This window comes from Sus scrofa, chromosome 16 (assembly GCF_000003025.6).
Source record: "Sus scrofa isolate TJ Tabasco breed Duroc chromosome 16, Sscrofa11.1, whole genome shotgun sequence".
Lineage (NCBI taxonomy): Eukaryota > Metazoa > Chordata > Mammalia > Artiodactyla > Suidae > Sus > Sus scrofa.
Genome location: NC_010458.4, coordinates 71661719 through 71689484, shown reverse-complemented (window position 1 = coordinate 71689484; position 27766 = coordinate 71661719). Strand labels below are relative to the sequence as shown.

Sequence of the window (27766 nt, the reverse complement as noted above, 5' to 3'; positions counted from 1 at the left end):
TGAATTGCCGAAACGTTGGATCAACTCAAAAGCCTTCATTGGAAGAGCTCTCAGTGTAGTGGAAAGCCAGAGATGGAAAGGAAATAAATAACAACAACAAAAAAAATTTAAAAATTACCGTATAGACCTTGTAGCTGGTGAGTCCGTGCTTGTTTCACTGTGATGTGGCCCAGAGAGAGGTAAAACGGCAAAATATAGATGATGTATATAAAAGAGATTTCTATCATCAAAAGTCAGGTGCCGGTACATAAGAAGAAGTGCTTTTTTTTACTGAATAAAAAGGGTGGAGTTGGAAAAGGTGAGAGAGTCTCGGGACTGGATCAGCTCATCCAGGGCCTGGTAGGTCCCCATCACAAAGCCCAAGAAGCCCAGGATGCTGATCAGGGCATCCTTGATGATGGTGAGGGGGCTCATGCCCTCCGAGTAGTAGGTGGCGATCTCCAGGAGGGGCGGGATGATGAGGGCCAGGGCGCTGCTGCTCACGGAGCCCACCAGGGAGAGGACCAGGTCCAGGCGGGGGACGAGGATGGCCAAGACGCCTGCAGGAGGTGATACAGGGTAGATGGATTTCCTCAGGCTTAGCCAGAGTTTTAAAGTTTGTTTTAAAAATCCTTTTTCTTAGAACATATACCAGCTGTTTCTCATAATTCAGTTGTATATAGAAAAACTGAAATTCCTGTAATACCCCCAATCACATTCACTAGAGGTTACACAGTAACATTTCAATCATTTTTCAAATATACACATGCATATTGTTGGGAAGAAAAACGTTCCTTCTACCCATTTAGGTTCTGTGATTAGAGACCTGTGAATTTAACTGACAATAGACAGATTAACAGGAGGAAAGAGAAAGTTTATTTAGGGCTGGGGAACCTTCATACGAATTGGCTCCCCAGACAAAGACAGGGGTTCGTTCATATACCCACTTCAAAAGGGGAACTAGATGGGGAAGAAATAGCGTCCATGCAAGAACAAGTCGAAGGTGTGACATTCCCTGATAATGTAAGTAATTACTCAGTCTGTGATGACGCTGAGTCTCCTGACTGAAAATCTCCCAGAAAGGGGGTTTCTGGTGCTTGTATTTTTCAGAAGCTCCTGCTTAATCTAGCAAAGGAAGTTTAGATAAAGTTCTCCACAACCCCAGCTGCTTGTTCTAATGCTTTTAGCTTCAGATGATTTTCATGCCACAGAGGTACATTTTGAATCTCTACATGTTCAATGATTAAGCTCTTATTTAACAAACAACACTAAATAGCAGTGCTGGGAACTGCCATAACTGTTTGGAATATATCAGTGTACACAACAGACAGCCCCCCCCCCCCCATCTTCATGGAACTAACATTTTAATAATTAACGTGACGACAAATACCTCTTACTCGCAAACAATTAGACTGTGAAATTATTTATAGGAGAAACGGGTCTTCGGGGGGACCAAGATCACAGGGTCTCTTTAAAGGAGTGTCTTCTCCAGGTTTTACGTATATGTCAGAAAACGTCTAACTACAAAACATAAAGCTCAAGATTTTAAACTTCGATGTATACATACATTTTTTTTGGTAGGATGTTTTACAGGCTTGGGCTTTTGCATTTTTTTGTTTACTTGATGGACAATTTTCCTGGTTACAAAGAAAGCGCCAGAGGACTCCCCCAGTCCTCCCGTGATGGAGTGTGGTACAACAGGACAAAACAAGGCTTCTCCTTGTGTGGCCCTGGGTGAGTCTCTACCCATTTCTTAGCTTATTTCTTCCTGGTATACATCCTTTTAGGTATCATGGTTCATAGTGCAAATGGGGTTAAAGTTTTAAATGAGTTAATGGATGTAAAGCACTCAGAAAAGTTATTTTTATTATCACTTTAAATTTACTCATCTGTATTGATTAGGGCAATGCACGCAAAAGCTTAAGGAACTGTTGCTATCTTCATATTTGGGCCAAATTCATTGATCTCTCTGGAGTCGCTAATGTTCTGAATGGTATTGTCCCTGCCTCCTAGGGCAACTTGGGATAAATGACTTCAAAGGAAGAAAAATTAGGGTCTCATGATTTATATGGGCTGGTTCGAGCACAGCAAGAATCACAATTAAAAGGAGCCTTAGGTACAGCTGGGCCATGCCACACACAGTGCAGGCATTTCTATCATCTTTGCCTCCACTAAAATATTTATGATAAGAGGCACCCTGGATCACAGGGCCTGGAGCACAAAGAGGGCTGCAGAGGTGGTGAGTGGGGCCAGCTGAAGCCAGTGGTGAATGGGGCCCATCGGCAGACTGCTGCCAATAGGGAATGTGACCCTAGGTTTGCCAAATCATTTTATTCACCCCCCAGCATTAGAAATCTGCATTTGTATGGGAGATCGCTCCCCATTTTTAATGTTGGCCTAAATTTATATAGCATTGTGAGGGTGAAACGACTTACCTCTGATGCCAGATTAGACTCACTGGCCACTATTTTCAATCTCTGTCCTGGAGGTGAAGGGTAATAGGTCTGAACTTGGATGACTTGGGTTCAAATACCATCATTGGCATTTCCTGCTCTATTATTTACCACTCCCTGCTTCAGCTTTCTCATTTGTAATGTAGGGTTTACCACAGTCCTACCTCAAATGAATTCTTAGAAGGACTGAATAAATACTATGAAATACGGAACAGAAAGGGTTTAGCACAGTGGCTGGCACACAGTAGGTGTTTCATAAAAATCAGTTCTTATTATGGTTATTATCTGGTAAGCTGTCATTCCCTCAAGCTCGAAACCAGTAGATCTGCCTAATTAGGTACCTATAAGAATTAAGTCATCCCTGAAGCTTAAATGAATCATAACTTGGAAAGCCTTAGGGGGCCCCTGACATACAGTTGGTACACAATCAATGCTGGCTATCACGACTATCGTCCACCGTCTGGCAGATTCTTGATAGCCCTCGGGAAAAGAACACTGCGGGGCTCTACTTACATGTCAGGCAGACCATGGCGAGGCGGATGGACAAGTCCAGAGGCAGTGCCCAGCGCTTTGACACCTGGGAGATGGCAAAGGGAATGATGATTTCTGCAGGGACGTAGAACTGCAGGGCGTAGGTGCACAGGATGCCAATGACGTAGAGGATCTTGACTGACTGGTACAGCCTGCGGAACAAACCAGAGCAATGCTCTCTCCATGCCAATGTGCTCTGACCCCTGGCGGCCTTGTACCTTAACCTCTGACCTTAAATAGACCCTTGGGTGAATGTTTCCTTGTCCGAACATGATGGGGCGGGACCTTCTGGGGGAGGAAGTGGAAAGAGAGTGAAGAGCCCACAGTGGACACCGAGTGAAGCTTCTTCACAGACCCATATTAGACAGGTGAGAGAATCGCCTCTAAATAAATTGAAAGAATCTCAGGTATGGGTATAAATAACATCTTTACAAAGTTAGCGCTGAATTTTAGATTTTAGGAGAGAGAGGAGATACAAGTGAAAAGTGGGAAAGACCAAAAACCTGGGTCTAAAAGATCTGGTTCTTCGTGATCTCTCTCTGTCCTCAGGAGCTCTCTGGATCCCCCATAGCTCTTGGCTCATAACAGCCTCTCAACAAATGCTTCTAGTAGGTTGAAAGAAGTGCAGAATCCTGAATGCTTGGGGGAGGAGGTGATCTACAAAGAGAGATGTGCGGTGGAGGGGGAGTAAAAGGAGAGGCAGGGTTAAGTGCAGACCTCAGACTCGGGGCAGAGAGAGCACATGATGGGGGAGAGCGAGTTTTATCGATGTCTTTTTCGATCTCTGGAGACAGGGCTTTTCCCCTTTAGTTCACTAACGTGGTTAGATGCATCTGCCATGTTTAATAAAACTGTATGTCTGGGTCTGTATTGCGTCCACTCCTTTAAAAGGCTAAATCCCACAGTTCTGTGTTTCTTGCTCACACTAGTTCTGCTGCTTGGAACACCCTCTCTGCTCCATTTCCATCTGTGCCAACCCCATCTGTTTATTTGAAATTCCCATCTTTTTTTTTTTTTTTTTTTTTTGTCTTTTTAGGGCTGCACCTGCAGCATATGGAGATTCCCAGGCTAGGGGTTGAATCAGAGCTATAACCATCAGCCTACACCACAGCCACAGCCACGCCAGATTCGAGCCGTGTCTGCGGCCTACACCACTGCTCATGGCAACACCGGATCCTTAACCCACTGAGTGAGGCCAGGGATCGAACCTGCGTCCTCATGGATGCTAGTCGGATCCACTAACCGCTGAGCCACGACAGGAACTCCTGAAATTCCCATCTTTTGAGGAGGTACTATAAGCCAGATGCTTTTAGACATGCCAAAGTTAATCCACATGATAACTCTGCTTTCTAGAAGAGGAAACCGAGGGTCAGAGAAGTTAAGTAGACCACCTAGGACCATGAGCTCGGAGCTGGTACAACTGGATCCAGAGGTGCTTTAGTTGTCCTTGTGTGGATGGAGTCATCTGCTGGACAGGAGGATTTCCCGCTGTCCCATTCCTCTGTACTTTCTTCCCTGGGGAGTCCCCAGGGCCTCTCCACTCTTCTGGAGGGCATCCAGTCTGCTCTACGTTACATCTGTGTACATTCACCATCCCTTGAGCTCAGAATCTTAGTCTACTCACATCAGCACCCTCCACACCCCCATGCATCTAGACTGGCATCTGCATGTAATTAGGATGCCGTAAGTGCTTGATGAATGATATTGATCAACTTGGGAAAGGAACTCCATTTAGACAAATTAAGCTTCCAAATCACCTTTAAAAAGACAGGCATCTTGTCATTCCTGACATGCCTCGGTGTGGGAGAAAGCGCTCCACAACACGACAGTGGTTCACGTGCCAATTTAAATATCACACTGTTGCAGTCTGGGTTGGCTAACTGTTGCATGAATTGGGTCATCTGAATATAAACATTTTCCAGATTCCAATGATCTTCTTCAATTAGTTCTTATCTTACGACGTTCTCATCCCAGCTACTCTGCAAGACTCGGGGGAGTGCAGCCCTTGTAAATGTGATTGGAGCCACACGCCGGCTCCTCTCTCTGGCTCTTGCCCTCCTCTGTGCCCCTCCGTTCTCTCCTTAGGTGACCGAGGACTGTCACTTCTCCTTTCTCTTCCTAAATCACGCCCATCGTCACATTAAGCTATCAAGTCCTCACTCAACGTGGGAGACTGCTGTTGAAGAGCTCCCTGGACAGAGACTCCAGAGCCCAGGGTTCCAGTGGCAGCCCTCCAAACCTCAGCCTGCGTTCCGTGGAAGGGAGGAGAAAGTGACCTCTATGCACCCATTCCCACCAGCCCTGAGTCCCCACTTCCTGAGGGCCCGTGGAGTTACCAGCAGTTGGGCAGGTTAAGGGTTATGCTGGCCTTGATGTCATTTCCGAACCGCAAGTAGCCCAGAGTTCCGATGCTGACATACAGGGCAGTGATGATGGACATTCCCAAAGACAGGATGAGTGGGAAGCGGCGGGCATCCTTCATCTTGTTTTCCAGGGGCAGAACCTATAGAAATATCAGTGTAAGAATAGAGGAGGAGAAAAAGGAACACAAGCACAAAGAAAAAAGGCATGCTACTTCTGAGGGTATATACACAAAAGAATAGGAAATGGGAGCATGCACAGCTATTTGTGTACCTGTATTCATAGCAGTATTAATCACAGCAGATAGAAGTTGGAGGCAACCCAAGTGTCCGCTAACGGAGAAATGGATAAACAAAATCTAGTCCATACACACAATGGAGTAGTATTCAGCCTTTGAAAAGAAAGACATTCTGGGAGTTCCCACAGTGGTGCAGTGGGTTAAGAATTCTACTGCAGTGGCTCGGATCACAGCTGCAGCTCAGATTCAGTCCCTGGCCCGAGAACTTCCATATGCTGTGGGTGCAGCCATGAAGGAAAAAAAAAAAAAAAGGGACATTCCGACACATGCCACAACACAGATGACTCTTGAAGACGTTAAGCTAAATGAATAGGCCAGTTACTAAATGACAGGTACTGTGTGATTCCACTTATATGAGGTACCTGGAGTAGTCAGATTCAGAGTCAGAAAGAAGACTGGTGATTTCCATGGGCTGGGGGAGAGGGAGAAATGGGGTGTTATTGTTTAATAATAGGCACACAGTTTCACTTCGAAAGATGAAAAGAGATGGAAGGTGATGATGGTTGTACAATATAAATGTACTTTATATCACTGAATCGTACACTTAAAAATGGTTAAGATGCAGAGTACCCGCTGTGGTTCAATGGGATTGGTAGCATCTCTGCAGCACTGGGATGCAAGTTCGATCCCCAGTCTGGCACAGTGGGTTAAGGATCTGGTGTTGCTGCAGCTGTGGTGTAGGTTACAACTGCGGATTGAATCTGATCTGGCCCAGGAACTCCATATTCTGCAGGGTGGCCAAAAAAAAAAAAAAAAAGAAAAAGAGAGAGAACTGTTTACAAAATAGTTAAGATGGTAAATTTTGTGTTAGATATATTTTTCCGCAAATAAAAAAAGAAAAGGGAGGCCTGGAGTCACAAGATAAGCCCTGGACAATTCAGAGCTGGAAGAGCCCTGCAGGGTGACCAGACCAAAGAGCTCAACTCCCTGGGGCAGCCCCCTCTGGCCAGCAAGTGCATTCTGGCCAGTCTTCTAGACACTTGGATATGAATGCCCTCGAGCACAACATTCTTCCCCCACCCACAGACCCACCTCTCCCTCTCACACTGACATATACCCGGCTCCCCACCCACATGGCCTTCCAAAGGCATCTGAGTTTGAGACGCCCAATTCTACTGCACTTGCCTCTCTGTGTACAGATGAGGAGGCCGAGACCCAGGTTATGCAGGGGGCTGGTAGCCATGCTGGGACTAGGGCTTCCTGGTCCAGCAGCACATTTCCCCATGTACCATGTTCTCAGGATCCTTCTTCCCCAGATGCAGACCTGGCTCTAAGAGAACCAAAACTGAGGCCAGCTTGCCTCTTGGGTCTGTTGGTGGGCATTCAAAGGTCACTTCTGTCTTTGGCACCACCTCTCATGGATTCCTTCTCAGGCTTCTAGTAACTGAGAGCTCATTCTCACTTTCCTCTTCTCTTCGATCAGGCTGTGTGCTAAGCACACCGCATGTACCATTAGGGTGATCTGTGTCTCTGAAAACTTATCTGTTAGGATTTTTTGGAGAACTACATGAGCATTGTAATGGCACACAGTAAATGTTAGATGAAATTATTTTTTAATACTGGGAAGACCACAACTCTATGAAGCTGGTACTTGTATAATTTTTATTTTACAGATGAGGAAAACATGGCTCTGGAGATGAAGTAACTTGTCCCAAGCCACACAGACGGGCAGCGGCAGAGGCAGACTCCAGACTGGGGTTGTCCTCCAGAGTCTCAAGGACTTGCTTCTACCTGATCCTGACTAAACTATAGCACTGGGGATGTTTATTACTCAATGAGAATTTAGCATCCATCCGCTTGTACATAAAAAATCCTTTTTTGTCCTAGATGCACCTGCCTGCCTTCCCATGCAAATGGAAGACACTTGAGGGGAGTCTGTGTCAGGGTCATGGCTGTGCCTTTCCACTTTCTTCTGGGTTGGGTGCACATTCCTAATTGTAGCATGTGCTCAGGAAAACGTCTAGATTACGTGGAGAGCAGACAATCCAACCTGAGCTTTCCTGCTCTGCAATACCTTTTTGCTGCATAAATTATCCAGCCTAAAGTGATCTGTTTACAAGGCCAGATCATTCTAACTAGCTGGCTTTCTCTGCTCCCCACTTCCCCGCAATCAATCATGGAGATAAACGGCCATTCATATAAAGTGGGATGATCAGTTCCCAGCTGGTGACGCAACTCAAGACCCGTTCCCTCTTTGGGGTTAGACTCTTATAAAACTGGGGACTGGGTTAGAAGATGTCTAAAGGTAATTTAAACTTAGATACTCATAATCACTAGCACGTAGTAGATGTTTAATAAATACTAATTGAACACACGTTATCATCATTCTATAGTTGGAGAATTAGGGTTCAGAGATTAGCCTGTGACTAAAGTAAGATTCCGGCACATTCTCCCTCCGAAGTCATTTGCTCAACCACTGTACTCTTCTTTTTGCCATGAGGGTCAAAAATTCTAAACATAAACTGCTTCCAGTTCCCTTAAGATGGTGTAAGCACACTGTGCCATCTCTTTCTCACTGATCAAAACTAAACATCCTGGACAAAATACATAAAGCAACTATCCATGGACCCTGAAAAGTATATCGTACAAGGCGAATTGCTCAAAGCCAGTAGAAATGGCCATTAAGGAGTGAATTTTTCCTGATCCTTCTTCCCATTATCTTCCAGTTTAGACTCAAGGGGATCCCAAATGCTAGAACTACGTAGTGAATGCAGTCAGGAAAAAAACTCAAAACACAAACCCTCTTTCTGACCAGGGGACCTAAAATAGGGGACACTCAAGACAGGTCTCAGTCACAAAGCAGCAATCTGCTGTATCAATGACTGTGTTGGCACCTAAAAATCTGAGACAAACTCCTTCTCTTGGAGCAGAGGAACAGGGAAAGAGGGTTTTGGGACCTCAAAGAGTGTGGGAGGAATCAGGACTGGCTATATAATTTGTGTGACCCAGTGCAAAATGACAATATAGGGCCACCTGGCCAAAGATATTTCAAGAGGATGAAAGCAGATCATTAAACAAATGTGGGATCCTTCTAGAGGCAAGGCCCTATGTGACTGCACAGTTTGCATGCCCACGAAGCCGGCCCTGGAAGGAGTCCGCATTACTCTTTTTACTCTCAGTGCTCACCTAGGGTTAGGCCCAGTCACAAGAAGTGTATAGCAGTGTAAAACCCTGGCTTCCCAGCTAGAGGACCAGAAAAAGGAGCTGCCATGTGAGCATGCAGGACACTGTGAGTGTGCAGGAAAACAGTGGAGACAGTGATCCCCCTAAATCTGTGAATGAAATCTGGGCTCAGCCTCGAGATGTACATGTGCGGAACTGATGCAAAGCATCAAAGCAAAGACTTTGAGAACCATCGTATAGACCACCATGTATATCCCGGACTGGCCCCCAGGGAGCACATAGGCAAGGTAAAGCTAAATATCACTCCAAAGTCTTTGAAAACGAATCTGATATTAAAACCGTGGTCAGCGTTTCCACTACGGAAAAGTGGAAGGATCTGGTATTATCTCTGGGGCAGTAAGGGTCTAATCCCCAGCCCGATGCAGTGGGTTAAAGATCAGGTGTTTCTGCAGCTGTGACACAGGTGGATCAGGATTCGTGGTCTGAATCTAATCAGACTGACAGCTTGCTAAATTAAAAAAAAAAATCAACATTCCCTGGAAGATTTTAACAGGCTCCAGAATCTCATAAAATAATATTCAAAATGTGTAGGATAGGTGAGTTCCTGTTGTGGCACAGCAGAAACAAATCCAACTAGTACCCATGAGGATTCGGGTTTGATCCCTGGCCTCAATCAGTGGGTTGGAGGTCCGGTGTTGCCATGAGCTGTGGTGTAGGTCACAGACAGGGCTTGGATCCTGTGTTGCTGTGGCTGTGGTGTAGGCCGGCAGCTGTAGCTCTGATTTGACTCCTAGCCTGGGAATCTCCATATGCCACAGGTGCAGCACTAAAAAAAAAAAAATGTGTAGGATAGGAATTCCTGTTGTAGCTCAGCTGTGATGAACCCGACTAGTATCCATGAGGTCATGGGTTCAATCCCTGGTCTTGCACAGTGGGTCAAGGATCCAGCATTGCTGTGGCTGTGGGGTAGGCTGGCAGTTGCAGCTCTGATTTGACCCCCTAGCTTGGGAATTTCCATATGTCTCAGGTGTGGCCCCCCAAAAAAAGAAAAAAAAAAGTGAAAAAGAAGGAAAGAAAAAAGAATGTGTAGGATACAGTCTAAAATTAAATAGCATATAAAGAACCAGGAAAATCTCAACAATTCTCAAGGAAAAAGACAATAGATGCCAACCCTAGGATGATGCAAATTTATGGCATTATCAGACAAAGACTTTAAAGTAGCTATTATAACCATCCTTTATGAAATAAGGGATACACTGTTGAAACAAATAGAAAAATATAAATTCTCAGCAAAGAAGCTGAAGGAATAAGAATCAAAGAACCAAATGGAAATTTTTAGAACTAAAAAATTCCACTGGAGGGGCCCAATGTAAATGACAAAACATCAATGAACTTGAAAATAGGTTAATAGGAACTACTGAATCTGAACATAAGGAGAAGAAAGCTGGTTTTTTTTTTTTTTTTCAGCTTTTTTTTTTTTTTCTTTTTTTTTTTTTTAGGGCCACACCCACAGCATATAGAAGTTGCCAGGCTAGGGGTCAAATTGGAGCTACAGCTGCTGGCCTACACCACAGCCACAGCAACATGGGATCCAAGCCGTGTCTGTGACCTACACCACAACTCACAGCAACACCATATCCTTAACGCACTGAGCGAGGCCAGGGATCCAACCCACATCCTCATGGATACTAGCAAGATTCATCACAGCTAAGTCACAATGGGAACTCTGAAGAAAGTGTTTAAAAAATGAATATGGGAGTTTCCATCTTGGCTCAGTGGTTAACGAACCTGACTGGCATCCATGAGGATGCGGATTCTAGCTTTGGAAGTGTTCAGCCATTTTTTTTTCAAAATTTTTTTCCTGTACCAATCTCTTTTCCTTTTTCTTCTGGGACTCTAGTGACCTAAACGCTAGACCCTTTGATATATGCCCCACCAGTTTTTGAGTCCTTTTTTTTTTTTTTTTTTTTTTTTTTTTTGTCTTTCTAGGTCCGTACCACGGCATATGGAGGTTCCCAGGCTAGGGATCCAATTGGAGCTGTAGCTGCCGGCCTACACCACAGCACAGCAAAGCAGGATCCATGCTGCATCTGCAACTTACACCACATTACATTTATATTTACAGATTCAAGAAATTAAGTGAATTTCAAACAAGACAAACTCAAAGAAAATGATACCAGACAATACAACTGCTGAAAACTAATGATTTTAAAAAAATGTCTTAAAAGTAATCATATAAAAATATTACATCTAGGGGAACAATGATTCAAATAACTGCAGATTTCTCATCAGAACCATTGAAGGCAAAAGGAAGGGAAACCATATTTTGAAAGTGCTAAAAAAACCTCTGTCAACCTAGTATTCTATATTGTGCAAAAATATCCTTCAGGGATAAAGGAAAAAAGATATTCTGAGGGTTTTTTTTTGGTGGTGGTGGCTGTTTTTAGGGCCACACCTGTGGCATATGCAAGTTCCCAGGCTAGGGGTCGAATTGGATCTTCAGCCACCAGCCTACACCACAGCCACAGCCATGTGAGATCCAAGCCACATCTGTGACCTATGCAGCAGGGCAACACATGCTGGATCCTTAACCCACTGAGAGAAGCTGGGGATTGAACCCACATCCTCGTGGATACTAGTTGGGTTCTTAACCCACTGAGTCATGGTTCTTAACAATGGGAACTCCTGAAATATTGTGAGCTTTTAAAAAATGTAAAGAATTTGTCACCAGGGTAAAAGAATTGTTGACGCAGTTTCTTCATATTGACAGGGAGAAATGCCAGAGGAAAACATGATTTCAGAAATAAGGAAAGGGCAACAGAAGTGGTAGTTACCTGGGTAGATGCATTAGATTAGTAAGTAAGTTCATCAAAAGGAGTATATGTAACTACTGAAAGCAAAAATTAGAACATTGTCTGATCGTGTTTTGATATATTTAGATGTAATACAAATGGGCATTACAGCATAAAGGGGGGAAGTAAAGAGAACTCTCTAACTGTAAGATTTCTAGTTTTAGAAATGATAAAATGTAAACTCTGATTAAACTATGAAAAGTAATGTATGTATACTGTTATCCCTAGAATAACCATGAAAAGTGGTATAGAAAGAAATATAGTCAAAACTCCAAGAGACAAGTTAAAGTAGAATACTAAAAAGTATTCAATAAATCCAAAAGAAGGCAAAAGGAGAAAATGGGAAAACAAAAGGAAGGGTAAAATAGAAAATAAACAATAAAATGCAGACCTAATAAACAATCATTACATTAATTGCAAATGATATAACCACACCAATTAAAAGACAAAGACTGCAGTTGTCAGGGGCTGGGAGCAAGGGGGAAAGGAGAGTGACTGCTTTGTGGGCATAGGGTGATGGGAATGTTTTCAAATTAGATAGTGGTGATGACTACACGATATTGCGAAGTTATAATAAGCCATTGAATTACACACTTTAAAATGGTTAAAACGGTGAAATTTATCTTGATTTTTAAAAAGGATGGAAAAAGACGTATCACACAAATACTAATGAGGATGGAGTTGGAGCTCTAATATTATGCAATTTTAAGATAAAGCTTGTGTTGTCAAGACATTTTGGTATTCATGAAAGGATAGACACACTGATCAATCAATCATTACACGAAGTCCAGAAACTGACCCATACTCATACATCAATTAGCTTTTCACAAAGATGCAAAGGAGAGTAGACAGTCTTTTCAATAAATGATGCAGGAAAAATTGGGCATCCGTAGAAAAATGAGTATCAACCTATAAACACTTTTTAACAAAAATTAACTCAGAATGCACCACAGATCTAAACATACAATGAAAACAATAAAAATATTTGGAAGAAAATATAGGAGAAAAATCTTTGTGACCTTGGATTAGGCAAAGTGTTTCAGATAGAACACCAAAAGTAGGATCCATAAATGAAAAATTTTGAACTTTTTCAAAATTAAAACTTATTCTCTGTGGAAGAAGACACTATTAATAGAATAAAAGGCAAGCCACAGACTAGAGAAAGTATCTGCAAGTTACATATCCAATAGAGGATTTTAAAACTCAGCAATAAAAGACAGTAACTCAGTTTTTTAAAAGTTCACAAAAGATTTTAACAGACACTGCACCAAAAACAACGTATAGACGTCAAATAAGCTCATAAAAAGATGCTCAAAATCACTGGTCATTAGTAAAATGAAAAGTAAACCACAATCAGATACCACCACATACCTATTAGAATGGCTGAAAATGTTTTTTTAAAAAATACTGATGGGAGGGGGAGGGAGTGGGAGGGATCGGGAGCTTGGGCTTATCAGACACAACCTAGAATAGATTTACAAGGAGATCCTGCTGAATAGCATTGAGAACTATGTCTAGATACTCATGTTGCAACAGAAGAAAGGGTGGGGGAAAAAACTGTAATTGCAATGTATACATGTAAGGATAACCTGACCCCCTCGCTGTACAGTGGGAAAATAAAAAAAAAAAAATGAAAAAAAAATACTGAAAATACAGATAAGAACTAGCGAAGGAACTCTAATGCTCATACATCTGGTGAGAATGCAACATGGTGAGAGTCATTCGGGAAACCTGTTTGGCCATTTCCTATAAACATACATTAACATGACCTAACACACCTCTCCTAGAGAAATGAAAACATATGTTCATACAAAACCTTGTACACAAATGCTTACAGTAGCATTACTCATAACTGACAGAAACTAGAAACAACCTAAATGTCCTTCAACAAGTGAATGGATAAACAAGTCGTGGTGTTGCCCATACAGCGGATGCTCGCTTGGCACTGGGAAGCAAGGAGCTCCTGATGCATAAATGCAACCACGTGGATGACCTCACATGCAGCTAAGTGAAAGAAGGCAGGCTCAAAAGGTTACAAATTGTATGATCCCATGTGGATGGCATTCTGGAAAAGATAAAACAATTGAGACACAGAAAGTGTAGGCCAGGGGTTAATGGGGGTTGGGGGCATTCGATTACCAAGTGGGCAGCACAAAGGAGCTTAGTATGCTGGGAGAACAGTGCTGTGTCCTGCTTGTGGTACATCTATGACTCTATGCATTCCTCAAAACTTAAAGAAACGTACACCAAACAAAAGTAAATTATACTGTATATAACATAAAAGTAAACTTAAAACATATAGAGGTACAAGAGGCTCAAACTCCTACTTGCAAAATAAACGAGTCACAGGTATGAAATGTATAGTGTGGGAAATAAAGTCCATAACTATGTAATATTTTTGTATAGTGATGTTATCATAACTAGACTTATCCTGGGGATCATTTAAAAAAAAACTTTTATGGCCATACCTGCAGCATATGGAAGTTCCCGGGTCAGGGACTGAATCTGAGCCACAGTTGCAGCAACGCCGGACTCTTCAACCCACTGCGCCAGGCTGGGGATCGAACCCGCACCTCTGCAGTGACCCAAGCCGCTGCGGTTGGATTCTTAACCCACTATGCCACAGTGGGAACTCCCTGGTGATCATTTTGAAAGCCATAAAAATATCGAATCGCTATGTTGTAATAGGAACTAACATAGGGCTGTAGGTCAATTACAATTAATTGCTGTATGTTACATATGAAAGTTAAGTAAATCCTGAGTGTTCTCATCACAAGAAAAAATATTTTTTCTATTTGTTTAATTTTTTATCTATATGAGATGATGTACATTCACTAAACTTGTGATAATCATTTCGTTATATATATGTCAAATCATTATACTGTACACCTTAAATTTATACAGTGTGTCAATTATATCTCAATAAAACTGGATGGAAAAGAATTATACAATGCACTATCCTTCCTTAGGTGTGGAAGTAAGGACTGCATAATAATCTATTGTAAATATACTATATTTTCCAGTTTAAAACTCCGTTATGTTTCATAAAAATCTTATAATTTAAATTGGACACCTTCATTTATCTTGATTTTAAAAGATTAGGAAATACATGTTGATATGGAGGTAAATGTTTAATAAACGTATTGGGACAAGAATAAAACTGTCTCCTGACTGCCTCTCTGCTGTGACCTATTTTCTCCTGCTGGTGACAATTGACCCAAGTGAGATCAGAGGTTACTTTCTCCATGTGCACACAGAAACCCAGGGCTCCCAGCTCTTGTTCAGAAGGCCACCCACAGCACCTGGGAAAGTCTACTATGATTTAAACCTTACCACACCAATGCTTTCAAATGAAAAAACCGCTGTTCCAAAGAAGAGTGAGTAGGTCTTCCAATTTGCTGCCAATGGCAGCTGGCCTGGGTCTGGAATTCCCTGTGGGAGAGAGAAGGGTGGTTAAAGACATTTATTCTCAAGGCGTGTTTAGGCTTCCTCGAGAGAGGAGTATTCTGAGGGTAAGCCTGAATTATTAAAAACAAATGAATATCAAGAAATTCAGAAAACTTCAAAAGGAAGTAGGCAACAGTCAAAGTCGATTTTAACACTGTCCAATACCAAAGAGCCAGAGGAAAGAAAAGACGGCGGTACTATGAAAGTGCTGAAAGCTCAGGCTCTCACAGAGGGAGTTTGGTTTATCAGAATCCTGCAGAAGAAAAACCTTACACACCACAGGTTACTACTAGTTTAAAGCGCCCAAGAACGCTTTGACTGTACCAGTGGTTGTAGACATCAGAAATTAATGCGACTGTAGTTACAGTGACATTCTAGGGAGCCCAAAGTAATTAAATACCAAAGTCCTCTTCTTCAATGAGCTATAAATAAAAGGAGAGGAAAGTACGAGAAAGAAATATTTTATGTACCCGGTGACCAGGTATGTGAAAATAATGACAGAACCATTTCTCTAATTAAGCAATCTCTGGAATCGTCCAAAAATAAATCAGAGGTAGCTATCTCACTAGAAAACTCAATTTTGTAGACTCTATCAATATTGCCTTAAGGAATATGACTCATCTATAGTTATCCTAAAATATTTGGCTAATTTATTTTTACAAAATTCCTTGGACAATATAACTGTTTTTTTTCCCCTTGTGACTTTTTTTTTTTGGTTTTTAGGGCTGCATCTGCAGCATATGGAGGTTCCCATGCTATGGGTTGGATCAGAGCTGCAGCTACCGGCCTACACCACAGCCATAGCAACATGGGACCAAGCTGAGTCTGTGACCTACACCATAGCTCACGGCAAAACTGGGTCTTTAACCCACTGAGTGAGGCCAGGGATTGAACCTGTAGCCTCATGGATCCTAGTCAGGTTCATTAACCACTGAGCCACAAAGGGAACTCCCCCTTGTGAGTTCTGAAAGAGAAAACCACCTTAAAGATATTAGGCAAGCCAAGGGTCTTCTGGGTTTAAAATTCTATGCAGTTTTGTCCATTTTAAAATGAAAATTAGGAAGGAGAGACAAATAGAAAATTGAGGGGAAAATCAATATCTGTAACTCAACTTGAAAGATGTGATTTACATCGTGATAGACTTGTTTGTGGTCTTTTAAGATTTTCTATCTATACTCGCTGACTTAATATTGGTTGCTGTCATTGTTGTTTTCTCTTGAGTTCCCTACAGGTAATTTTGGAATTACCTGGAATTGTAGCTTAGAGGATAGAAGATTGGTTCAATAAGTTTTAGCTATGGGAGAAGAGCCTGCTTTTTATCTGCCTTGGGCTGCTATCCAACCATTAGAGGAATGGTTCCCCAATCGATGTAGCTCACCACTCAAGATGTTTTCCATGCAAAGTGTAATTTTTTTCCCTAAAGCCAGGATTTGACATGAAAGGAGTGTTAGAGAAGCACATGAAAGAGGGGCTAACCCAAAGAATGAGCGTGGCACAGACATCTTTGTGGAAGCAATGCTACAGTGATGTGGTCACTAGGTTGAAGAGTGAAGGGCATACTTACCACCCTGAGGGCTGGCCCCAGGTGTCAGTCTCTTACTAGTAAAAGGCTCTGCCCACTGGGAGTCAGGGGTGTGGTGTGCTGACCTGGATGATGTACTGGGTGATGATGATCAGGCTGACGAGCATGCTGACATTGGCCAACAGGGAGAAGACGGTCAGGACCCTGAGGTTCCGGATGAGAACCAGCAGCGCCAGGAAGGGCAGGAAGGTGAGCATGTAGAGGCGAGAGTCCATGGTGGGCGTCAGAGTCACTGTCTCATTGTAACGGCAGTTGTTGGTTGTGCTGTTAACTGCTTCCACTACCTGGGAGGGGAGTGGGAAAAGGGCAAGATCCGATGAGTCTTCTGGCCACAGGATTAGCTCAGGGCCTGGCCCATAATCAGACTCCCTCATACAGAGCTGGCAAGGCTCACGTGCCAGGGTCTCAGAGTGACTTCGAGCGACTTTGGACTTCTTATTGTAAATCTTTTGCACCAATCTTCCTCAAAAGAAGCTGCAGAAATAACTTTAATAAAAAATGAACTTAATAAATGCCAATAGCTAAGGTTATAGTGGCTCTTTGTTGGCGTTTGGCAACCCAGAATCCATTCCTCCTGATTTTGATTTCTCTTTGGTGCATTCCCTCTCACCTGCATACAGCCTTGGTGGACTGTAAATCATGATCACGTGGCAGAGTCAAAGGACTGGCCTCACATAGGGGTACTCACATAGCTCCTGGAATCTGAATCTAATAACAAGCAAAATGCCATAAGACAGACCTAGAAAAGGGTAAAAATTAATTTTGACAGGGGATCCCTGAAGAAACTGCTCATCAGTTCTATCATCAACATCCTCCTAAGTTGCCCTGCTTCCTGTTCTTTTCTGAGATCCCCCCTTTTTTTAAGTTTTCACTCTCATTTTGGAAGTTAACCAATGTTCTTCCACTAAACTTATTTTCTGCTTAAGTTCCACACAGTCTGTTTCTTTCGCTTATGACTGAAAAATCCCATCACTTACTGCTTCTTAATTAGATCAAGAGTGAGGGAACTCTTCCTTGTGAGAATTGGACCATTCATTGCAGGACACTTAGCATCCCTGGATTCCACCCAATAAAAGCTATTAGCATCCCTAGTCACTGTGATAAACAAGGAGCACCCCCTGGGCATTGTACAAACATCCACCCCAGGCAAAGGGGGGGTAAGGGGTAGGGTACCACCCTTCTTTGGAATCAGCAGGGCTTAATGGATACAGTCTTATTGTGCAAGCAACACAATCTGCTGCAGAACAGTTAGAAACTAGAGTTAGGCAAAAAGAAAATGTAAAAGCAATGATAATCTCAGTACCCATGAGATTATTCATCTACCATTTTCTAAACAGTATCACAAATTATGTGTATTATATGCATCCTTTTTCTTTTATAAGACTGTAATCATTACGTACACTCTTATTTTGAAATCTCCTTTGTCACTTAGCAACACATCATGTATACTTAAATGAATCATTAAGGCTTGTTTCTTTCTTATTCCTCCTTACTACAGAAGGAAAAATACTTGGAACATTAGCCAGGTATTCAAGGCTCTCCATAAATGGGCCCATTCAACTGTGAAAGCTCTTCCTCTCCCAAGGCACATATGTTCTTCTACAGCCACTTGTACTGCCTCTCCTGAGCAAGTCTTGTACTTCCTGCCGCCAGGCATTCACTCCTCCTTTCTCCCACCTTGGCTGCCACCATTTCTCCTCCAAACTGCCCTTTGATGCTCAGCTCAGATGCAACTCCTCAAGGGAGACTTCTCCAATGACCTCTCCTGCTCCTACAATTTCTGCCCATTAGTTCACAATGAAGCACCCCCCCATCTTACGATGTTAGTGGTATCCTGACCCAGTACCAAATTATTATATTGATATTTAGCTTTTTATATGGCTTAGAGCCACTTAGTTTGTGAATTCTCTGAGACAATGCTTACCTTGTCTCTAGACAGATGATTGATAAAGTTCTGCTAATGTCAGATTGATTTCCAAGCAGCAACTGGGCAATTAAGAGCCTTCAAATCAAACTACTTGACCCAGTAATTTTACTTAAAATACATACTTTTACATATACATACAAAAGAAATAAAGGGGTATGCAAAGACTTGTACAAATTATAGTAGAAAAACAATGAGAAACAAAGAAAATATCAAATGATAAAAGACTAAGTCATCTGTGTGATGGAAAATTATGAAACTATTAAAAATTATGCTAAAAATTTAAGGACATTGAAAAATGCTTATCATTTAATTAATACTCATTTGAAACAATAACCGTGGTTGGATTAAAATAATTTTATTTTGAGAAACAGGATAGCATATTGTTTAAGAACTTGAGCTTTGATGTTTAAAGGCCTGTGTTTGTTTTTTTTTTTTTTTTTTTTTGCAGATTTATTTATTTATTTATTTTAACCTTTGCTCTCTGGCTATGTTTATATGCACTGTAGAATTCATAACATGTTTTCCCATCTGCAAAATGGGAATAACCATAGTACTTACTCTGATAAGACCATGGAGAGAATAAATGAAAGAAAACTTATAAATGGTCAGTACTGTGACTGACACATAACAGAAGCTAACTCTGAATGCTTATGATTTTTTTCCCTTCTTTTTATTTTTTTAACATTTCCAAATTCCTGGTATTACTATAAGCACAAAGAGAGCCCTAAAGAATAGTTTTCTTTTTTAAGCCTATTGATTGAATAAGGATAGCCCCTGTTATTGCCCATATTATTTTGCTCCAATTGCCATAAGATAACTACTGGGTTAGATCAAAAAAACTTCTTGGGGATGAAAACTGTTAAAACCATAGTGATCAAGCAGCTAAAGGTAGATAAAGACGGCCCAGAGATGAGGTATCAGGCAAAAGGACTAATACCAATTTGAGAAGAGTTAAGGATGGTTAAGCTCCAAGGTGGGACAACTGACAAAATTCAAGGTTACTTCCAGCTCGTGTGTGTGTGTGTGTGTGTGTGTGTGTGTGTGTGTGTGTGTGTGTGTACTTTGTAGGGCCACACCTGTGACATATGGAAGTTCCCAGGCTAGGGGATGTACTGGAGCTGCAGCTACTGGCCTACACCATAGCCACAGCCACAGCAGTGCAGGATCTGCTGCTACACCACAGCTCACAGCAATGCTGGATCCTTAACCCACTGAGAGAGGCCAGGGATTGAACCTGTATCCTCATGGATACTAGCTGGGTTTGTAACCCACTGAGCCACAACAGGAAGTCCCTACTTCCAGCTCAATTTTAAAGACCGGCCTTGAGGATAGGTCCTGTTATAGAGACAACCCTCGGACAAAGGGTATGGTGGACAAGTAACCACTGACAGAAATCTGCGGATGTGTGAACTGGGGGAAGCCGAATTCTTTGAGAACATCTAGTTTAACTTCTTTTGTTGTATGATGAGGATACTAGGGCCCAAAGAGAAGAAGCTATTTGTTGAATAACCAGCAGAGGAGTCTCCTTTTCCATAGCCTTTTCCCTCTCACCTTCTGTAGGAGACTCTACCTGTTTTAAATTATCAGCCAGAAACACAATGTACACGCAGCAGAAGCCCATCTGGGTGACTATAAGAAAGAAGCTCACGATACGCCTGAAAGAGAGGATGGAGAGAGAAAGAAAATATCTTGTTAAAAAAGAAGAGTTGCCTTGTCATTTCCATGTCTTTCCCCAGGGGTTGGTGACCCTCAACTGGCGCCCTGGGTCCTGCCACCACAATCAACAATGCGCCAGTAAGAAGAGACATAACAATAGTTCTTTAAGAAACATGTTTCTCAACCACCCCCGCACTCTCAACTCAGCAAGTGGTAAAATTCTTCATTGTCAGGAAACTTGCCTCATACCCAGCTCTGTGTTGACTCTAATTGATGTAAGGCAGGAGGCACAACTTATTAGCTATCATTAATATTAATATTAAATTTTTTCCTACCAGGTATCAGACACCATATTAGGCACTGAGGCTACACAGACAGATAACATATAGACCTTTCCTCTAGTGGCTTAGAGACTAGTGGGGGAGATGGATAAAAAATAATATTATAATAGCATGGCCATGGTAAAAAGGGCATTTTACCTGAATAAGACAGCAGATAGCTTTCTTAGAAACACTAAGACCTGAGTGGGAGTCCCTTGGGAAGAGGAAGAAAGAGAGAGAAAAGGAACAAAGAGGAGGAGCGGATGGTGAGCAAGGAGTGAGGAAAAAGCATTTCAGCAGAGGGATTACGCAGATTTCTCTAGCTGCCTTGGGGAGAGTCCACTGCAGGGGGCAAGATTGAAGATGGGAAGATAATGGCAAAAGATGGCAGCCACCTGGACAAAGACGTGGCCATTAGGATGCAAGAACTGAAAGCATTTTAAGAGATATCAGAGAGCCAGAATTTACAAAACCTGGTCCCACCTGCCTCGAGGGGAAGGAGAAAGGACCTGAGTTAGTGACACAAGTTTGGCTTGGACAACAGCATAAACTAGGAAACTAAGAAAGAAGAACAGGGTTTAGGGACAGGAGACGACATGGCACATATGGATAACCAGTATCTTCCCAATTATATGACCCAGGATGAGGCTTTTGCCTGTCACAACCCATCCCATAGTCTTCCTAGTCTGTGCATAGGCTGAATTTATTAATTCAGTGTATGAATGGGCTTTGGGCCAAAGAAGTGCCTGACCCATGATGCTTGTTGGCCGGGCATATCTCAGGGAGTGTGGTTTGGGGTACCACAGTTCAAAAGAGACTTTGATGATCTAGAGATGATCAGAAAAGAGCAGACGGATGGGGTGGGGAGAGGTCTGAAAACCAAGACAAAAGAGTAGATTTGATACCAAGCGACAGGACACAGAAGCTGTAACTGTTTCCTTCATCCTCAAAACTGAAGAGGTGGGAGTCGCAGAAGGAAGACTTCAGCTCACCAAGAGATCCTTACCATCTTGGTCTTTTTCTCTCTTTTCTTCTCACTGTACACTCTCTCCCTAAGAGCGTCTTCTGTCCCTGGCTTCATAGCTGAGGTCTTCAATTCTGTGTCTCCTGCATGAAGGCAGGTTCAAACCTACACCTACAACTACCCACTTAACACCTCTGCTTGAATGTCCAAAAACACAAGTCATCCAGAGCCTGAGTCGATTTTGACTCTTTCCTTTCCCCACAACTCTGGGATTCAAATCATGGACAAATTCACTTTTCTCCATCATCCCCACTGCCATAAGCTTGGATCCAGCCATCATGCCACCTGCCTGGATATTGTCAAAAGCCTCTTCACGGCTCTAAATCTATTCTTGCTCCCTTACAATCTATTTTCCTTACAAAGGTCAAATAGACCTTCAGACAATATAAATAGGATTAAAACAGGAAAGCCTCTGGAGTTCCCTGGTGGCTCAAGAGGTTAAGGATATGATGTTGTCACCACTGTACCTTGGGTCACTGCTATGGTATGGGTTCAATCCTTGGCCCAAGAACTTCTGCATGCAGTGGGCATGGCCACCCCCCTCCAAAAAAAACAAAAAACAAAACAGGAAAGTCTCTGATTAAAACCCTCCACTGGTTTCCTGGTTGCTTTTAAGGAAAGAGTAAAACTTTGAAAATGGTTTAAAATGGTACAGCTTAATGGGCCCCTGGATCATTCTTTGGTGCCATTTCCCTGACTATCTGCCCTCAACCTACCTTGTCGTTCTATACTCTGAAATTGTCATGTACTCCCACATGCTTACACCTCCAAGCTATGGCTCACTTTCCCCTAGGTAATCCCTCATCCCCAAGAATGCCTTCCTTCGAAACTCACCTCAACTGTTCCATCCTAAGAAGCCTACCTGAACCCGTGCACATCTCCTTACCTGCACGGTAGCAGCTGGTACTTCTGCCCTTCATGGTACTTACCCTAGTGGCTATTAAGTAACTGTGTCCTAAAATGTTTAAGGTCTGGCTTTCCTATTGGACTGTGGGTTCTGCAAGGGCAAAGCTTTGTTTGCCTTGTTCCCTGTAGTATTTCTAGGGCCTGGTATGTAGCAGCAGCTAGATAAAAGCGGTTTAATAAAAAAGAGAATGACATTAAAGTTGCATAGCAAAGGAATGAGCAGCCTGTCACTGGAGGTATACAAGGAGTGGGGCTGGATCAGGAAGATTGCCATTGAACCCCTTCCAGGCGAAGTCCAATGCTCTGTGTTACATGACAACTTTCCAGGGAAGAGGGCACCCTTGACAGCCGCATTTCCTCCCCACTTTGGGTAAAGCAAGAACAAGATACCTTCCCCAGTGTGCGTGGTTCTGGAGCCAGGCGCTGGGGGTGGCTTCTAGTCCATGCATCACTGTATCTCCATAGTCCAGAAACGGTTTGTTCAGCCTGTAGGAGAGAGTGCATACAGTTACAAGGAAGCAGCTTAAGCTAAGATCATATAACAAAAAGTCAGGAGAGACAGAGCAAAGCAGGACCCAGCTGGAATGCAAAGAGCACTGGGGCAGAGACCCTAGTTCAGATTTTGACATCTGGCTCTGTTTCCTTGGTGGCTTGTTTTCCTTACCTCAAGTGAGGTGGTGACTACATAACAAGGGCAATAATACACACCTTGCCTGGGTACAGTAAGTAGTTCTCATGTCCATGATGCCATTGGAGCCTCACGACAATTCTCTGAGGCAGGGTTAGGTATGGAATGTTTATGCCCAATTTACAGATGAGCCACACAGATAAGCACAATGGCCTGATTGAAATCACCTAATGAGTCATGTGGCGGAGGCTCACTTGAGGTCCCTGCCCCAAATGGTTTTCTTTCTTGTCTTTGTTGGAGGAAACTAAGCAGTGAACTCTTGTTATATGTGGGATGTTTCTGGGATGTCCCTGAGAGCCAAGTACGTGCAATGTTTTCCTCACCTGTGGCAGAAGCGCTGGGCACACCTGACCAGGATGTGCATACAGTGGCAGGAGATGAAGCCCATGGCTAGCAAACTGAGTGGGCCCAGCTGGAGGAAGGCCAAGGGGCAAAAGGGAAGAAAGAAGAGAAGGGGTCTGTGAATAACACGGCAGGAAGGGAGTTGGTAGTGCTGATATTTAGGACTCAAAGAACTTTCTTAGAAAACTGGTTTGCAAGCCTTTTTTTTTTTCAGCAGTGACAGCTATTCTTTCTTTTCTCTTTAGAGTGGATTTACAATGTCCATCTTCTTTCACATATGATCCCAAGTAGTACACGAATAAAGTACAAAAAGCAATTGTGTTGTGGTGGGAGTAGGGGACTCAGAATTCTAGTTTTTAGAGGCTTCTGAGGCATCCTGAGAACTAGTGCTCTATGGCGCATAATCGGAAAACTAGTCACAGTCCAATCCTTGCATCCCACAAGGGAGGAAACCGAGGCCCAGAGAGTGGACAACTGACTTGCTCATGCCACTCAAAACCTACGGCAGAGTCAGAATTCAAACCCAGGCTAGATGTCTAGGCTCCAAGTTGGGACCAAGCTGCTTTTCAGAGAGATCGCTAGTTGTGGCCATCATGAACCCTCTGGGGCTGCCCCCCCTACCTCTCACTACCATCCAGTTGTAATGGCCCCACCTGCCGCAGCCCCTCTTACCAAGATGCCTGCATTCTTCATAGCCAGGGGTAGTCCCAGGATCCCTGTGCCTATGTTACCTTTCACCAGGTGAACCAAGGTCTGGAATGCTCTAGAGGAGAGGAGAAAGACATGAGGATGTGGGGGCATGGATGGAAGGAGATCCAACAGGCATTTCTTGCCAGCATGCCCACACCTGAGTTGAGCTGGAGAGGTGGGCTCAGGGCTGCCTCTCAGTCCCCATGGCCTTTCCTGGCACTCTGGGTCTCCTGAAGGGTGACCAGCCATCCTGGTTTGCCCAGAACTATCCTGGTTTTAGCAGCTAGCACTCAATACGCCATTAGAACACTTGCTACACAACAGACATTACGCTACAGATTACCTGTATCATCTCATTCACTCCTCTTGTCAAGATTGGGAAATAGGTTACTGCCTTTCTTTTACAGATGAGGAAATTGAGGAATAGAGATATTTTAAATGACTTATCTAAGGATATAAGACAATTTGAACCCAGGACTCCTGGGTTCCTTGTTCTTGTTCTTCACCCCACTTCTACTGGCCTGCCTCCCTCACTTTCAGAAATGAGCCCAGTCAGATGAGTAGAGGGATGGCCCTATTTCATAATTGAGGGACTTGAGGCTCAGAGAGGGCAGCCATCAGCCCAAGGTCATAAAACTAATAGCAAATACAGGACTGAACTTAAGAGAAACGGAGAAAGGGCAGGTAGCAAAGAAACATCACTGTGACTTCTGAACCAAGAGGTCAAATGACTTGGGTCCCCAGATGCCATCTCTTGGGACAGGGTTAATTAGGGTTTGGGCTCCAGAGGGATGTTTTACCCCTCAGGCCAGCATAGCAAACTGGGAATGGCATGTTTCCTCTTATCTCTAACAAAAGCAAAACCAAAAACTCAGATGTGAAGTGGTCCGGAAGACAGGGTCTAAACCACCAGGGATGAAGTTCTAGGGAGGTACCCTCGCTGGTGGTGCATCAACAGAACAATCTATTTTTACACTTCTTTGTACCTGGACCAGGTTAAACGAAAGTGAGGATTGGGTTTACATCCACAATTTGAGAAACCTTGGAAATTCCCCAGGAGACCCTTCCAGTGAGAAGACTTTACTGCGAAGAATGGCAGAGGTATTCTGGAAGGTCCCTGGCCTCTGTGGTTGGACAAACCAGGGGTTAAAACCCAAGGCCACTACTTAACCAGCTGTGTTATCTTAGGCAACGTGTCTGCTTTGCTGAGCCCCTATGAATGTTAGGAAGAATGATATTTTGAAAGAATTGCCCCAAATACCTGTATTTATATGTTAGCCCCTGGATTCTCTAGTTTCCTGAGGATCTTCCCATCGATTTGTTAAGGGTTAAAGAGAAAAACAGAGGGAGAAAGGGTGGAGAGTCTGCGTGCCTTCCTCTCTCGCTGTGGGTGTCAACATTGCTGACAGAGCACTGTACCCCACGGCCTTCCAATGATGGTCTTGTTTTGTAACTAAGGTCAGTGGGTAACTAAAGGACTTAAGAAATCAGAATTTAACTTTGGGCCACTTAGCCAACTTAATAATGTGGTGAGTTGTGCAAAGCCCTGGGTTGGGAGGCAGGGGACCTGGGTTTTAGCCCTAACTCCTTTGGGGACTTTGGAACATTACTGTAGTGGTGGCAGTCAGCTCACAGATACTAAACTTAGGGCTTCATGTACAAAGAGCCTTTGCAGCTATCCTGGGATGAGCCAAATGTTATTTCACAGGGGAGAAACGAGAGTACCGTGAAGTTGCATCACTCGCTCAGGCTGGTAAGCAGCTGATGTGGGGATTCAAACCCAGCCGAGCTGACCCCATAGGTACCACGCCTAACCAACCTGTTTACCACCTCCCTCCAAGCCAGGAGCAAGTTCTGATTAATTTGCTTCTTTGATTCATAGGTAGCTAGAATTGCCATCAAACCATGTTCAGGACATAAGAGCTAACTGGTTCCCTCAAGGCTTCTGATTGAGAAATACCCCGCCTCAGCAATGGATGGCCCCAAGGTCTGGAGGGATCCCTCAGGATCATGAATTCTTAGTCACCCCCAGGACTAGCCATGGGGCACCTGAACCAGGCCACTGTGTCAGTCATTGGGTCTGTCCCTGAACTGTCCTGCAGAGTGGCCATGGTATCCTGCATAGTATCCCCCACTGAGGCTGAGAGAGAGAAGGGGCAGAGTCACACCTTGGATGCAGGTGGGCTTTCTACCATGCCAGTGGTGTCAATAATTTCTTCATAAAGTGGCGGAAGTGTACCCCCACGCCAGCTACCCTACCCATTCTTCCTTAGTGAACTAGCCACGCTGCCTCAGTAGTAGAGGAGAAGGGAACTGGAGCCTGCAGCTTGGCTTCCCTGCTAAAACTCCTTCATGACACCCCTGCTTGTCCCTGTTTGAAAGCCTCTCGAGAAATTCCCCCACCCCCTCCCCGGGCCCCAGCCCCCACACAGACCCCAGGGAGGTGGAAAAAACTAGACTCTTCTACCTACTGTGCTTTTGATGTTGTCACTGCGGTTCTCAACTGAAGTAGAGGCCCCGGTAACTGCAGGAAGGAGGCAGTGCTTGGTTGTCGGTGGTTTTAGCCCGAGTCACCTTTCCTTCAAGAAGCTGGGAATTCTACTTCTTCCCCCCCTACCCCCCACCCGCCCCGACATTATCAGGATTGGCCAGGAGCAAACTGACTCTAGGGCTATACTTCAATTAATAACTAACAAACAAACAAACAAAAAACTGACTCTAGGGCCAGCCCTGGATTCCGGCCCCCATCCTGCCGCTGAGCCAGTGTGTGGCCTGGAGTAATAGGCCCTACTTTCCCCACCTGCTCATGTCTGGGGCTGGATCACTATATCCTGAGGGCTTTCTGACAGTCTCCCCTCCTGCCCCTTTAAGCTCTCAACTCAACACAGCCTCCAACTGCAATTTTACAGCCTTGGTTTTCCCATCTGCATGATGGGCCGGGGGTGGGGTCGGATACACCCACCTTGAGGTTTCTGCCACTGCAAGTTTCCAGGCTGGAGGGCAGAAGTGGGGATGGCAGAAAAGAGCACTCACGTTATGCCCTTGGTCGTCTCTGAGCCCGGTGACTCAGAAGGGCTTCCATCCAAGAAATCGGAGTCCTTGTTCTGCTGTTTATTGGCACTTCTGGGAGGGGGCTTGAGGTCCAGTTTGAGGTCAGCAGCTCCCTGGGGACCCCTGGCACTCTTTGCCGTGGGCATGGCTGCTTCAGAAAGAGAGGGCTCCCGGTGATGCCAGAGTCTGCACTGAGCAGGAAGGTGTCTAGTCAGGTGCAAGCCCCAGCGCAGCAGCTTGTGCCTTAGCAGGCTCTGGCCAAGCTGGAACGAGGCCCCGCCCACCTCCCCCGGAGTGCTCCTCCTGCTCTAAGAAGCCCTGTGGAAGAGGAGCAATCCCCAGGAGGATAAGGTGGAGGGGGAAGAGGAGGAGGAGAGGAGGGGAGGGGTTTGGGAAGGGAGGCGTCCACACTTACCTAAGGACAGCAATGGCAACGGTGACTGCGATGCTGATTATTTTAATAATGAATATTAATTAATCACTTCGCTAGGGGATGGACGCTCTTCTAAAGGCTTTACTTCTATTTTCTCATTTAG

The 27766-nt window shown here is 43.8% G+C and overlaps 2 protein-coding genes across 7 annotated transcripts in view; both read right to left on the bottom strand.

Annotated features, from left to right (window-relative positions):
• Positions 1–274, bottom strand: part of SLC36A3 (solute carrier family 36 member 3) — a 43424-nt gene extending 43150 nt beyond the window's left edge. Inside the window, exon 1 of the mRNA XM_021077076.1 lies at positions 119–274. Within this exon, the coding sequence (XP_020932735.1) occupies positions 119–249 (131 nt within the window). The 5' untranslated portion in view covers positions 250–274. The remainder of the gene's footprint in view (positions 1–118) is intronic.
• SLC36A2 (solute carrier family 36 member 2) lies at positions 21–27539 on the bottom strand. Of its 6 annotated transcripts, none has more exons than XM_021077078.1 (11): positions 27213–27539; positions 26651–26703; positions 24162–24252; positions 23471–23559; positions 22850–22945; positions 20124–20208; positions 16692–16910; positions 14931–15029; positions 5300–5466; positions 2946–3115; positions 21–539 (listed from the first exon to the last, which is right to left on the bottom strand). In XM_021077078.1, the coding sequence occupies exons 3-11, from the start codon at positions 24180–24182 to the stop codon at positions 268–270; spliced, it is 1218 nt and encodes a 405-aa protein (XP_020932737.1). In that variant the 5' UTR covers positions 24183–24252; positions 26651–26703; positions 27213–27539; the 3' UTR covers positions 21–267. The 6 variants fall into 6 exon arrangements, with proteins under 6 accessions (XP_020932737.1, XP_020932739.1, XP_020932741.1 ...); XM_021077080.1 differs by having other exon boundaries at positions 26647–26703; positions 27213–27346; XM_021077082.1 differs by lacking the exon at positions 27213–27539 and adding an exon at positions 27142–27212 and having other exon boundaries at positions 26647–26703.

Coding starts and splice junctions, on each gene's coding strand:
- SLC36A2 (XM_021077077.1), bottom strand. CDS start 27,376: ATGCCCACGGCAAAGAGTGCCAGGGGTCCCCAGGGAGCTGCTGACCTC. Junction 23,560..24,161: donor TGAAGAATGCAGGCATCTTG/GTAAGAGGGGCT, acceptor GCCTTCCTCCAG/CTGGGCCCACTCAGTTTGCT. Junction 540..2,945: donor CGCCATGGTCTGCCTGACAT/GTAAGTAGAGCC, acceptor CACCTCCTGCAG/GCGTCTTGGCCATCCTCGTC.